Source organism: Podarcis bocagei, assembly GCF_964188305.1.
Source record: "Podarcis bocagei genome assembly, chromosome: 2".
Taxonomy (NCBI): Eukaryota; Metazoa; Chordata; class Lepidosauria; order Squamata; family Lacertidae; genus Podarcis; species Podarcis bocagei.
Window position 1 is genome coordinate 18,120,104 of NC_138126.1, and position 13,888 is coordinate 18,133,991.

At 47.8% G+C, this 13,888-nt stretch overlaps 1 protein-coding gene across 2 annotated transcripts; it reads right to left on the bottom strand.

Moving 5' to 3' along the window:
* Nucleotides 1-1,327: 1,327 nt before the first annotated feature.
* On the bottom strand, nucleotides 1,328-7,959 carry LOC308580944 (uncharacterized protein). Of its 2 annotated transcripts, none has more exons than XM_081183282.1 (5): nucleotides 7,691-7,959; nucleotides 5,894-6,386; nucleotides 4,621-4,725; nucleotides 4,283-4,357; nucleotides 1,328-1,950 (listed from the first exon to the last, which is right to left on the bottom strand). In XM_081183282.1, the coding sequence occupies exons 2-5, from the start codon at nucleotides 6,384-6,386 to the stop codon at nucleotides 1,463-1,465; spliced, it is 1,161 nt and encodes a 386-aa protein (XP_081039408.1). In that variant the 5' UTR covers nucleotides 7,691-7,959; the 3' UTR covers nucleotides 1,328-1,462. The 2 variants fall into 2 exon arrangements, with proteins under 2 accessions (XP_081039408.1, XP_081039409.1); XM_081183283.1 differs by having other exon boundaries at nucleotides 7,610-7,699.
* Nucleotides 7,960-13,888: the final 5,929 nt, after the last annotated feature.

Genomic DNA, 13,888 nt, shown 5'->3' on the forward strand with positions numbered 1-13,888 from the left:
ACTCCTTTTTAACCAGGCCTTTGGTTCAGTTGATTGACCTTTTAAAATGGGGGTGGGGTGAGGTTATTGGGTTGTTGTTTTTATTTTGATTAGGTATTTGATGGTTTTATATTTTGATTCTGTTCTGTTCTGAGACCTCCGGGTACAGGGCGGTATATAAATTCCATCAATAATAATAAATAAAATAATAACAGTGGCACCCTCCCTGTGGAACGCCATCCCTTCAGATAAAGATACACACAACCTTTAGAAGAAATCTGAAGGCAGCCCTGTTTCGGGAAGATTTTAATGTCTGATGTTCTATTATGTTTTCATATGTGTTTGAAGCTGCCACCATCTCTTACCATAACCTACGTCACAGGGTTGTTGCGAGGAGGAAGTGGGGAGGAGGAAAACCCGTGTACAGCACCTTGAATTCCTTGGTATATAAATTCAATAATTAATAATAATTAAGCCAGGGGCTGGACGAATAGAGCAGCTAGACTGTTGACTGGGAGCAGCCGCCGAGACCACATAACACCAGTCTTGAAAGACCTACATTGGCTGCCAGTACGTTTCCGAGCACAATTCAAAGTGTTGGTGCTGACCTTTAAAGCCGTAAACAGCCTCAGTCCAGTATACCTGAAGGAGCATCTGCACTCCCATCGTTCTGCCCGGACACTGAGGTCTCCAGCACCGAGAGCCTTCTGGCGGTTCCCTTGCTGCAAGAAGCCAAGTTACAGGGAACCAGGCAGAGGGCCTTCTCGGTGGTGGCGCCCGCCCAGTGGAACGCCCTCAAAGAGAAAATCTACCAGACTTTTAGAAGACATCCGAAGGCAGCCCTGTTTAGGGAAGCTTTTAATGTTTGATGCATTGCGGTACAGTGGTACCTCGGGTTACATACGCTTCAGGTTACAGACTCTACTAACCCAGAAATAGTGCTTCAGGTTAAGAACTTTGCTTCAGGATGAGTACAGAAATCGTGCTCTGGCGGCGCGGCGGCGGCAGGAGGCCCCATTAGCTAAAGTGGTACCTCAGGTTAAGAACAGTTTCAGGTTAAGAACAGACCTCTGGAACGAATTAAGTACTTAACCTGAGGTACCTCTATATTTTAATATTTTGTTGGAAGCCCAGCCAGATGGGTGGGGTATAAATAAATTATTATTATTGTTGTTGTTATTTCAGCATGCATGGGAAGCACTAGCTAGACAACTAAGGGCTCCCAACTAAAGGATGATTTCCTCCTGCCTTTTCCAATGGGCCAGGGCGGTTTGACACCCTTTGAAAAGCACCTCTGTGCTGTCAGCAGTTGGATGAATGGGCCTGCAGAGAAACAGGTGATCCGGAGTTCCTTTTTCAGCAACGAGTTTATTTCAAGCTACCCGTTCTTTCACAACAACCTGTTTTCAAAAACTTACTGGGAAACGTCTCTTGGTAAAAAACACAAGTGTTCGCGGCCGCCATTTCTTTGGTCTCTCCAGGGCTAGGCCATGTGGTGCGTGTTGTTGGCGGGGAACAGCGATGAGGACAGGCTGTTGGAGTGCAACCGACGGAGGGGGCTCCGCGGGCTGCAGTTCTCGTCATTCGGCCTGGCGTGGCCCCTCTGGGCCGTGGCGCTGTTGGGCACGCCGGGGCGAGGTGTCCTGGCCTGCGGGTGGCTGGCAAAGGCGTCGGTGAGGCTGCTGAGGCTGGCAGCCAGTCCCTTCAGAATCTCGTTGTGGGCGCGCATCGTCTCCATAATCTGCCTCCGCTCCTCCCGGCACCCGGCCGCATCCTGCCTCAGGGTCTTCAGGAGACTGAGCGCCACCTCCCTGTCGCGGCCCATCTCCAGGAGAAGCTCCTCCTGCTCCTCTCTCGACTGCTGCAGCAACTCCTGGAAGAGGGTCTCAGCCCCTTTCCTCTTCTTGGGCCGCAGTATGGCAAAGTCAGGCAGGGGAGATGGGGCTGGGAGCGGGTGGGCCGCGGGGGGCTCTGAGGGCAGGAGGAAATACAAATGATAAATTTATTTACTGATTTATTTAACTTTTTAACAACAACAACACCACCACCACCAAGAAATGAAACAATGGTTTGTCAAAAGATGCTCGCCCACACAGGTACAGTGGTACCTCGGGTTACATACGCTTCAGGTTACATACGCTTCAGGTTACAGACTCCGCTAACCCAGAAATAGTGCTTTAGGTTAAGAACTTTGCTTCAGGATGAGAACAGAAATCGTGCTCCCCCGGCGCGGCGGCAGCAGGAGGGCCCATTAGCTAAAGTGGTGCTTCAGGTTAAGAACAGATTCAGGTTAAGAATGGACCTCCGGAACGAATTAAGTTCTTAACCAGAGGTACCACTGTAGTATTATTTGGAGTCAGATGATCTAGCCCAACCCCCTACCAAGGCAGGAAATCAAGTACTACAGCATTCCTTAATAATAATAATAATAATTTTTATTAGAGTTTATAAAGAAAAATAGAAATATTATTGTCAAATATCTTTTTTTTGTCCAAAGTAAAGCATTAATCCAGAGGCGAGAGAAGAGGAAAAAGCAAGAGAGAGAAAGAAAGGAAGGAAGGAAGGAAGGAAGGAAGGAAGGAAGGAAGGAAGGAAAGAAAGAAAGAAAGAAAGAAAGAAAGAAAGAAAGAAAGAAAGAAAGAAAGAAAGAAAGAAAAGGGAATTGAAAGAGTGAAAGAGAAAGAAAAAAGTTTCAAAGCTAAATAACTTCCAATTTTTCCTCTGTCCACTATATATAAACATTATTCACTTCATCCACTCCAGTATAACACCTAATAAAGCCGCTTTCTACAAACCATTATCTTCTATTCTCAAATCCAAAAGTCATTATTTCTTTTTCTTTTTCGTGATAAGGACTACGAGAGGTTTCCTGTCTTTAGTAAACGTTAACCATGGCAGTACTGCAGCAGAGGTCCTGCCTCTGCTCAGAAACCCGTCAGCGACGGAGAAACCACACCTTCCCGCCGTTAGAACAGTTTGCACCAGCCACCTGCATAGAAAGCCCGCGTGGCCCTCTTGGCTCTGAGCCAGAGGCGGATTGCAGAGGCGCTTCCATTGAACTACAGTGGTACCCCAGGTTAAGTACTTAATTCGTTTTGGAGGTCCGTTCTTAACCTGAAACTGTTCTTAACCTGAAGCACCACTTTAGCTAATGGGGCCTCCTGCTGCTGCCGCCGCGCCGCCGGAGCACGATTTCTGTTCTCATCCTGAAGCAAAGTTCTTAACCTGAAGCACTATTTCTGGGTTAGCGGAGTCTGTAACCTGAAGCGTATGTAACCTGAGGTACCACTGTACATTTCTAAGAGGTAGCATGAGGTCAAGGAAAAGCCCTCGTCCCTTATAGCCTGGCAACCGTGAGTGAGCGTGTGTGAAAAAGACTTGATGGAAAGAAGGGGAGGCTGTGGACACTTTGCGCTCAATCTCTGCTGGCTTTTCTCATGGGTCAACACCACTCTCACCACTCCCAGAAAACCTAATGCAACCGAGCCAAAGCTCTTTCCACATTACAGTGGTACTTCTGCTTAAGAACTTAATTCGTTCTGGAGGTCCATTCTTAACCTAAAACTGTTCTTAACCTGAGGTACCACTTTAGCTAATGGGGTCTCCCGCTGCTGCCATGCTGCCGCCAAGCGATTTCTGTTCTCATTCTGAAGCAAAATTCTTAACCTGAGATAATATTTCTGGGTTAGCGGAGTCTGTAACCTGAAGCGTCTGTAACCTAAAGCGTCTGTAACCCGAGGTACCACTGTACTCAAGAATCCAGATCTGCTGGAACTTCTTCAACTGAGTGAGCACAGATCACAATGACTTCTTCCATCCATCTCAAATGGCTGAACCGATATTATTATCATCTATTTATTAGTCATCTAGTGTGAAAATAGTCTCCAGGCAACTAACAGACTAAAAATAGAGTTCAAAAAAACTTAGTAATCGTTACTATGGCAACAAAAGAAAGCAAGGGCTACAGTCATACCTTGGAAGTTGAACAGAATCCATTCCGGAAGTCCGTTTGACTTCCAAAATGTTCAGAAACCAAAGCGCGGCTTCTGATTGGCTGCAGGAAGCTCCTACAGCCAATCAGAAGCCATGGAAGCCCCGTCGGACATTTGGCTTTCAAAAATAGTTCGCAAACTGGAACAGTCACTTCCAGGTTTGCGGCGTTTGAGAATAAGCTGTTCAAAAACCAAGGTACGACTGTACACCAATTGCAGGAACAGTAAAAACAGCAGCTGTGACTATTCTTGAATGTAAATTTATGTTGCAGACAAAACCAAACCAAGAGTTGTATTTAGACAACGCGTACCTGTGTTGACGGGGGCATCCTGATGCGAGGGGCTTATTTGGTTAACTTGGGGTCTCTGATAATCAAGGTCTCTTCCTGTGGCAAAACGCAGGGAGAAAAACAAAGCAGAATTATCTGAGACCAAAGATGGTTAGCAGAGCTGGGTTTGCACAACAGAAATGCACAGTTTTTTTATTTTAAAAATTGTTGCACAAAAAGATTAAGGGTGTTGCAAATGAAACAGCAAAAAGATTCATAGCAGAGTTACCATGCAGAACATTTTCACTGCAATTTCTCCAGCACCCACAGGGCAAAGCAACACACCCACCAAACGCACAGTTCAAGGGGCCAACTCTTACCCCTGCCTTCATTGCTGTCTTCCTCCTTCATCGCTGCCATGTCGTTCTCCCCAGCCTCTGCCATGTCTTCCTCAGTGCCATTCCCAGTCACCATTCCTGTGTCATCTGGAGAACAAAGCAAGCAGGGGAAAAATACCCACCAAGAGTCAAAGTTAAAACAGCTAAAGGAAATAGACACAGAGACATGTTCCCAAGACACAGGTGGTGCTTTACTTCTTATACAAATATTTCAGACGACTGGTTCGGTTTGTAACGCAACTTCAGAAAATAATAAAGAAATTGTTTGTTTGTTTGTTTTAAAAAATGTGGCTCAATTTTTCCCCTTTCATGCCAACCCCTGAATGCTCGACCCTCAACAATAATTCATGGCAGGTGCTAAAATAATAGGATATCACCAGGTAAAAATGAGCAATAGCCCAGGTCAGCCTTCCCCAAACTGGTGCCCCCCCCCCGATGTTTAGACTACTGGTTGTAGCCCCAAACATCTGGGGAAAACTAGATTGAGGAAGGCTGGCCTAGTGAAATGGGTAAAAACAACAACCCAAATTTCATTTCAGTCCCACCAAGGACTGAAAAAGACAACACAGAGAATAGCGCTTATACATGTACAGTGGTACCTTGGTACTCAAACGGCTTGATACTCAAACAACTTGGAACCCAAACACTGCAAACCCGGAAGTAAGTGTTTGTTTGCGGACTTTTTTCAGAAGCTGAATGTGCTCCATTTTGAGTGTTACACTTCCGTTTTGAGTGCTACGCTGAGGTCTGTCTGTCTTTGCTAATTTTGCGGGGGTTTTTGCAGCTCTTTTCGTTTTGTTTCTGTGACTGTGTGGAACCCAGTTCTGCTACTGATTGATTGTGTGGCTGCAGTACATTGTTTATTGCTTTCATTTTATGGACCGGTTGCCTCGTTAGATAGTAAAATTTATGTTAACTTGAGTTTAGGGGTTGTTTTGAAAAGTCTGGAACGGATTAATCCATTTTGCATGGCTTTCTATGGGAAAGCGCACCTTGGTTTTGGAACGCTTTGGTTTTGGAACCAACCAACCAAGTCTGAGAACCAAGGTACCACTGTACGCTACAGAGCAAAACTATAACTGCGGCAATTTTCTCTTGAGAAAGGAAACAGGAGGCCGCAACGCATACTGCCAATCTAACTCCCCCCAGAAATGATCCTGTTGAGCTGGCATCGCTAAATATCGGTGTGGAGAAATATTAAAATGACCAAATAGAATAAGCAGGACTCTGGGCTGCTGTGGCTGTGGAAACCTACCAGAGTCCTCTAGCTTGAGGTATTCTCCGACGTTAACCACATGGACGTCGGGTGGGATGATTTCTTCCGCTGCCGGCTGTGGCTGTTCCTGAGCTACTTCCGGCTGCGGCACCAGGTGGAAGCTCAGGGTTCGCCCGACACGGCTGGGTTTCATGCTCGCGTTGCCCTGGAGGATGCGGTGCAGCTGTTCGTAGAAAGGGCAAGTCACCTTGCTGCTCCCCGCCTTGGAGTTGTGATCAATCACACGCTTGTATTCCAGCCTCATCACTTTGGTCTTTGAGCGGCACTCCAGGGCGGTCCGACGATGGCCCCGTGTGGCCATCTTCTGGGCGATGTATTCGAAAAAGTCTATGTTCTGGTGGCTGTTGCGGAGCTGGTCTTGGATTTTCTGCTCTCCCCAGATGTCCAGGAGATTCAAGGTTTCCTGGAGCCGCCACGAAACGCCACGGCCCTTGCGGCCGTTGCTGGTTCCCGCGCTGCTGTGGCCAGTCATCTATCGAAACGACGGGGAGGAAAATAAAGAGAGTTTTGAAACGCACGCAGAGAATGCATAAGCTACAACCGACAGAACCTTAAAAGCTAACCAAACTAAAGAGACCTCAAAAAAGCTAATCTAGCTCTGTCACCTATCAATACAGGAAAACCACTACAGTGGTACCTCGGGTTAAGTACTTAATTCGTTCCGGAGGTCCGTACTTAGCCTGAAACTGTTCTTAACCTGAAGCACCACTTTAGCTAATGGGGCCTCCCACTGCTGCCGCGCCGCCGGAGCACGATTTCTGTTCTCATCCTGAAGCAAAGTTCTTAACCTGAAGCACTATTTCTGGGTTAGCAGAGTCTGTAACCTGAAGCATATGTAACCTGAAGCGTATGTAACCCGAGGTACCACTGTACTACAGTATCGCTGTCATGTAGGGGAATGGAAAAGGGCTGTAACATCAGATGTCAAGGAAATAAACAACTATCTGACTTTTAGAAGACATCTGAAGGCTGCCCTGCTTAGGGAAGTTTTTAATGTTTGATATTTTATCGTGTTTTGTATGCTGCGGAGTGCAACCCGAAAATGCTCAACCTGAAGCACATTTAACCCGAGGTATGACTGTATTTTGCTATGTGCAAATGGCTTTAGATACCTATTAAATCCATAAATTACCATTACAGTGGTACCTTGGGTTAAGTACTTAACTCGTTCCGGAGGTCCATTCTTAACCTGAAGCACCACTTTAGCTAATGGAGCCTCCTGCTGCCGCCGCGCCGCTGGAGCACAATTTCTGTTCTCATCCTGAAGCAAAGTTCTTAACCCGAGGTAATATTTCCGGGTTAGCGGAGTCTGTAACCTGAAGCGCATGTAACCCAAGGTACCACTGTATAGCATATATTCAACACACAAAAAACAGTGACAATTTGTTGCTGACAAAGGACAGCTGGACATATAAAGGGAACCATTACCTTGCAGTGGTTCTCAACCTGTGGGTCCCCAGATGTTGTTGGACTACAACTCCCATCATCCCTGAGCTCCGGCCTTGCTAGCTAGGGGTGATGGGAGTTGTAGTCCAACAACATCTGGGGAGACCCACAGGTTGAGAAAGGCTGGTTAGGGCCTCATCAGACCTCAATCTGGCCCTGCATCTGCCCCACCCCACCCTAAAATGCCTCCCGATTCAGCACAGAGGGGGCACCCGCCGCCTTCCTCCCCGCTTGGCAGCAAAAGCTTACGAGCTGGGAGTCCACGCGGAAACCATTGCACGCCCCCTGCCGCCCCCCCCCCAAAAAACCGACGGATTTTTCACCAAACACCTTGCAGAGAAGAAGCAACGAGGAGGACCCGCGCCTGCAAAGCGGAGCCCAAAACAAAAGGCGGCTCGAGTCGCCGGGGGTGGCGGCGCGGAGCGGCTCCTCTGATTGGACCTGGCGCGGCTCAGGAACGTTCCAGGAAGCCCCCTCGTCCAATCCTGTAGCGAGGCGCGGGGGCGGGGGGGGACACCGCGGATTCCCACGGCTTTCTCCGCCCGCCCCGCGCGGAAAGTCAGCGGAAGTGGGTGGATCCGTGGAGCTTTGCTTTCGGATTGCTCCTTCCTGGGAGGTGCACTGGGCTGTGTGCGCGTATCGTTACTGAAAGTGTGCTACTCCGGGTTTGGGCGCTGGGGGGCAGCAGAGCTCCTTCAGCCACGCGCCTCCTTTTTAGGTTGGACGCCTGCATAGCAGGGGGGTTGGACTAGATGACTCTGGGGGTCCCGATTCTGTGGTTCCCTCCCTCTTTGGCCGCAGGCAGCCCTTCGTAGTATAGCCGACCTTGGCCAGTGCATGTCAAAAGAAGCGCAGGTTTCTTTTTTTAATTTCATGGGCCGGCCCTTTTCGTGGAACAATCTTAACTTTGGCATGTGGCTTAAATGCCTTGTTTTACTTCTTTATTCATTACATTTATATACGTTACGGGACGCGGGTGGCACTGTGGTCTAAACCACTGAGCCTAGGGCTTGTCGAATGGAAGGTCGCGGTTCGAATCCCCGCGATGGGGTGAGCTCCCATTGCTGGGTCCCTGCTCCTGCCAACCTAGCAGTTTGAAAGCACGTCAAAGTGCAAGTAGATAAATAGGTACCACTCCGGCGGGAAGGTAAACGGCATTTCCGTGCGCTGCTCTGGTTTGCCAGAAGTGGCTTAGTCATGCTGGCCACATGACCCGGAAGCTGTACGCCGGCTCCCTCGGCCAGTAAAGCGAGATGAGCGCCACAACCCCAGAGTCGGTCACAACTGGACCTAACGGTCAGGGGTCCTTTTACCTTTACCACTTTACATCTTTCAAGGAGCTCAAGCATAGCTGTCAATGTTTCCCTTTTCTTGCGAGGAATCCTATTCGGAATAAGGGAATTTCCCTTTAAAAAGGGGAAACGTTGACAGCTATGAGCTCAGGTTGGTGTACAGGGTTTTCCTTCTCCCCATTTCATCCTCACGACAGCCCTGTGATGTAGGTTAGGGTAAGAGACAGTGGCAGCTTCAAACACATATAAAAACATAATAGAACAACAAACATTAAAAACTTCCCCATACAGGGCCACCTTCAAATGTCTTCTAAAGGTTATGTACAGTGGTACCTTGGGTTACATACGCTTCCGGTTACAGACGCTTCAGGTTACAGACTCCACTAACCCAGAAGTAGTGCTTCAGGTTAAGAACTTTGCTTCAGGATGAGAACAGAAATCGCGTGGCGGCAGCAGGAGGCCTGTTATGTACTGAGTTGAATAGGATCCAAACTGAAGCAGTCTGATTGGTCCTAGAACAATAGGATCCAAATTGCAGCAGTCTGATTAGTCCTAGAACAATAGGATTCAGAATGCAGCAGTCTGATTGGTCCTAGAACAATGCAGCAGTGTGATTGGTTGGCAGGAACCACCCAATCCTGCTCCAGATAGAAGTGAATCCAAAGTGAGTCGCAAAGTGATTTCATGCTCTTTATTCAGCTCATAGTGGTGAGGAGGAATGAATGAAAGTCCCCTCACAGTATCTGCTTTATATACATTATTTACACAATGGGCTGCACATGATTGGCTAATTCCGGAATTCTACTGTAAGCCAATCAGGTTGTGGATTCACTTCTATCTGGAGCAGGATTGGGTGGTTCCTGCCAACCAATCATACTGCTGCATTGTTCTAGGACCAATCAGACTGCTGCATTCTGAATCCTATTGTTCTAGGACTAATCAGACTGCCGCAATTTGGATCCTATTGTTCTAGGACCAATCAGACTGCCGCAATTTGGATCCTATTGTTCTAGGACCAATCAGACTGCTTCAGTTTGGATCCTATTCAACTCAGTACATAACAAGGCCCCATTAGCTAAAGTGGTGCTTCAGGTTAAGAACAGTTTCAGGTTAAAAATGTACCTGCGGAACAAATTAAGTACTTAACCCGAGGTACCACTGTATTTCTTTATCTCCTTGAGGCAGGGCTCCACTACTGAGAAGGCCCTCTGCCTGGTTCCCTGTAAGCTCACTTCTTGCAGAAGGCCTTCGGAGCTGGACCTCAGTGTCCGGGCTGAACAGTGGTCAAGAACTGCACCATGAGACATGTTTTACACCAGTTTTATTACATTTCACATTTGGTTGCCCTAACCTGGAGGAAAGTATGGCTGGGACCCTTGCTCTTCCAGCACATTCATCTGAAACATCCAAACAATGTTTTACAATTCCATAAGCTTTGTGGCGTTATTATTTTCTTCATGTTTTATCAAGAGGCAAAGAACATCCTGTTTATGCTGAGGGTATGTTGTCTTTAATCTTAACGATCATCCACCTTGTTCCTGAGAGACAGCAAAAGTGCACAAAAGCAGCAGAGAGTTGAGTTTTCCCATGACTGTCGTCCAGTTGAGCCCCATCATGGCTGCGGTGCTGTTTGATGCAGCAGGTGGATTGCCAAGGGGTTGGTGAACAGAGCAAACAGAGGTTCGGCCCCTAATGTATTTTATTTCCAACAGATAATACCCGGTTCACATGAAGAGGAGCGGTCTAAAGCAGTTCACATTAAAACAACGGGCTGTAGTCCACCAACTTTTTCTCAGAATACACTCATGGAAACGAAGGGAACCAAGCCATGGCTATTAATTGCAATGGGTCTTACTCCAAGTAAAAATTGGCCGAGTGCAACCCAAATACAGTAATACAATAGCAATGAAAGATACAGTGGTACCTCGGGTTAAGTACTTAATTCGTTTGGGAGGTCTGTTCTTAACCCGAAACTGTTCTTAACCTGAAGCACCACTTTAGCTAATGGGGCCTCCTGCTGTTGCCACACCGCCAAAGCATGATTTCTGTTCTCATCCTGAGGTAAAGTTCTTAACCCAAGGTAATATTTCTGGGTTAGCGGAGTCTGTAACCTGAAGCGTATGTAACCTGAGGTACCACTGTACAGTGGTACCTCGGGTTACAAACACCACGGGTTACAAACACTTCGGGTTACAGACTCCGCTAACCCAGAAGTAGTACCTTGGGTTAAGAACTTTACCTCAGGATGAGAACAGAAATCGTGTGGTGGCAGTGGGAGGCCCCATTAGCTAAAGTGGTATCTCAGGTTAAGAACGATTTCGGGTTAAGAACGGACCTCCAGAACAAATTAAGTTCGTAACCAGAGGTACCACTGTATATTGCTACAGCCCTACAGAAAGCAAGTCATTTGACATATATCAACATTTAAAGCTCACCAATAATTTCACATCCAAAAGTAGCACCAAAGTAAGCACTTAGCACAACACACACACCGCTTCATTCACCTTATGAAGTAGACTCTATTCCATGAAAGCTTATGCCTTAACCCAAAAGGCCACAAAGATTCTCTTCAGGGTTTCTTCAGCATCTTAGGGATATAACTGTACATCATTAACGCACCCGCTATCTGGCAAAGAGAATGGAAAGCTAAAAGTTAAAGGTTTCCTCTCTCAAAACCATACCTCCTCACCTCCCCATCTGAACTCCTTGAGGCGATTTTCTGTCAAATCAGCTCAGTCAATCCTAATTCCAAACTATTGCTATGGCCGGGAGTCCCCACCCCACACCTCCCTTTGGCCAAGCGGAAAAATATGTATGAAAAGGCAGCACTAAAACAGTCAACTTACCAAGCTTGCTAAAAGGTTTGGGGATTCCGTTCTCACTTTTACCTTGACTAAAGGTAGGAAAAACCACACTTACACTCAGCTGGCAGTCCCAAAAATCAAATGCAACAAACTGGTCACTAGGAGAGCTTGCTTGCTCAGACTAGCACCAGCAATACAGTGGTACCTCGGGTTAAGTACTTAATTCATTCCGGAGGTCCGTTCCTAACCTGAAACTGTTCTTAACCTGAAGCACCACTTTCGCTAATGGGGCCTCCTGCTGCCGCCGTGCCACCGGAGCATGATTTCTGTTCTCATTCTGAGGAAAAGTTCTTAACCTGAGGTACCATTTCTGGGTTAGCGGAGTCTGTAACCTGAAGCGTCAGTAACCCGAGGTACCACTGTACAAGCTCCCCTGTTTGAGAAATATCTGTATCCCACCCCCCATCAAAATGCAGAGACAGAGCCCTACAATGAGCCAGCCCCACCTATAGGGCTGCCTCAGGTGACATGAATTTTGGCATCATAAAAGGGCCTCAAATTGTTTTATTTATTACAGAAGAAGAAGAAGAAGAGTTTGGATTTGATATCCCGCCTTTCACTCCCTTTAAGGAGTCTCAAAGCGGCTAACATTCTCCTTTCCCTTCCTCCCCCACAACAAACACTCTGTGAGGTGAGTGGGGCTGAGAGACTTCAGAGAAGTGTGACTGGCCCAAGGTCACCCAGCAGCTGCATGTGGAGGAGCGGAGACGCGAACCCGGTTCCCCAGATTAGGAGACTACCGCTCTTAACCACTACAGCACACTGGCTCTGTGTTTTTTCCAGCTAGGGAAAGGAAGAGGTCCTTAAGGGATTCCAAAATAACTTGGGGTGCGCTTTGACTGGTGTGCGTGTGTGATTTGCTCTTCTCTGTCGGGTAGCAAAATGTTTTGGGCTGACCCTGAGCGGAATTGTCCTTGTTGCCTCCGGTTGGTCAGAAATTAATTTCAGAATTGGCAGCCTTGATGAAATCTGCCCAGTGGTATCTATTCAGCTATCAGCTTCCGGAGAACATGTCTGATTTGTTTTGAGAAAGCTTACAGGGACGCCGGCTGTTTATGGAACATCCTGATTTGATTTCAGGGAAGTTAAATGATGTTGCGTCAAAGCAAGTGTTATCTGACACCTCCCAGTGCTTTTCCCCAGCCTTTCCCCAGCTTTCCCCCAGTGCTTTTGGAGGGGAAGCGGGTTTAACCCACAACAGCGCCAAATCAACTTCAATGGTGCAATCTGAATTTGACAGTACATGATAGATAAGGTACCTTATCTATCTCGGATACAGGTCAACAGAACAGGTGCACATCTTTCACCTAACCCAGCCTCAGTGATGTGAGGAAGCACATTTATGCCCTTGGCGACAGGGGTGCCAAGTTGAATGGGGAGCCCAGGTAAGCGTCGCCTCACATAATTGATCACATGACGGGGTGCACGAACACCATTTGAATGGCAATGCCCATCAACTGGGGGGGCAGCCCCCTCAAATATTTTATTGGGGTGTGTGTGAAAGGACCTTAGCCCCTAGGCTAGTGGATGAGCGATGGCCGCAAAGGGATTTTGTGGCAACCAGAACATGAAGGCATTAATGGTTCCTACAATATAACATCTCTGGTCAGAAAGCCACGCTAGTTCTATTTACAATTTTATTGATTAGCATGAATAAAAGCTTTTAGGGTGGATCCGTGCTATACAATTAAAGCGTATTCAATGCACATGTCCCCCCCCCCAAGAATCCTGGGAACTCTAGTTTGCTGAGGATGCCACAAATGGCACTCTTTTCCAGGGGAAAACTATAGTTCCCAGGATTCTTGGTGGGGCCATGGAAACTCTCAAGCTGGACCTAAGAAAGTTCTAGTGAAAGAGGTCAGGAAGGGGTCCCAGGCCTCTCCAAAGAATGCTGCCTTCTGCCTAAGTTGGCCAGGGCTCCTTTTGCAGGAAAGGCAGGATATACCGTATTTTTCGCTCTATAGGACGCACCGGACCATAGGAGGGGGAGAACAGGGGGGGGAAATTCTCCCCCTCTCTGCGCAGCGGCCCTTCAGCGAAGCGGCAGGAGAAACGGAGCCCCTTCCATTTCTCCTCCCACTTCGCTGAAGGGGCGCTGCGCAGAGAGGGAAAACTGTGCAGCGCCTCCAATGAAGCGAAGCCTGGAGAGCAAGAGTGATCTGTGTGCACTGACCCCTCACACTCTCCAGGCTTCAGGCGGCCATCCGCAAGCCTTCGGAGCACGGCGGGAACGCCTGCTGCGCTCCGAAGGCTTGCGGATAGCTGCCTGAAGCCCCCGGAGCGCAGCGGGAGTTCCCTGCGCTCCGGGGGCTTCAGCGAAAGCAACGCTGTGGATTAAACCACAGAGCCTAGGACTTGCCGATCAGAAGGTT

What these genes read in the sequence shown, in the direction of transcription:
- LOC308580944 (XM_081183282.1), bottom strand. Translation starts at nt 6,386, where the DNA reads ATGACTGGCCACAGCAGCGCGGGAACCAGCAACGGCCGCAAGGGCCGT. An exon ending in CCTCAAGCTAGAGGACTCTG is followed by an intron (nt 4,726 to 5,893) that starts GTAGGTTTCCAC and finishes TTTGTTCTCCAG; the next exon opens with ATGACACAGGAATGGTGACT. An exon ending in AGACAGCAATGAAGGCAGGG is followed by an intron (nt 4,358 to 4,620) that starts GTAAGAGTTGGC and finishes GTTTTGCCACAG; the next exon opens with GAAGAGACCTTGATTATCAG.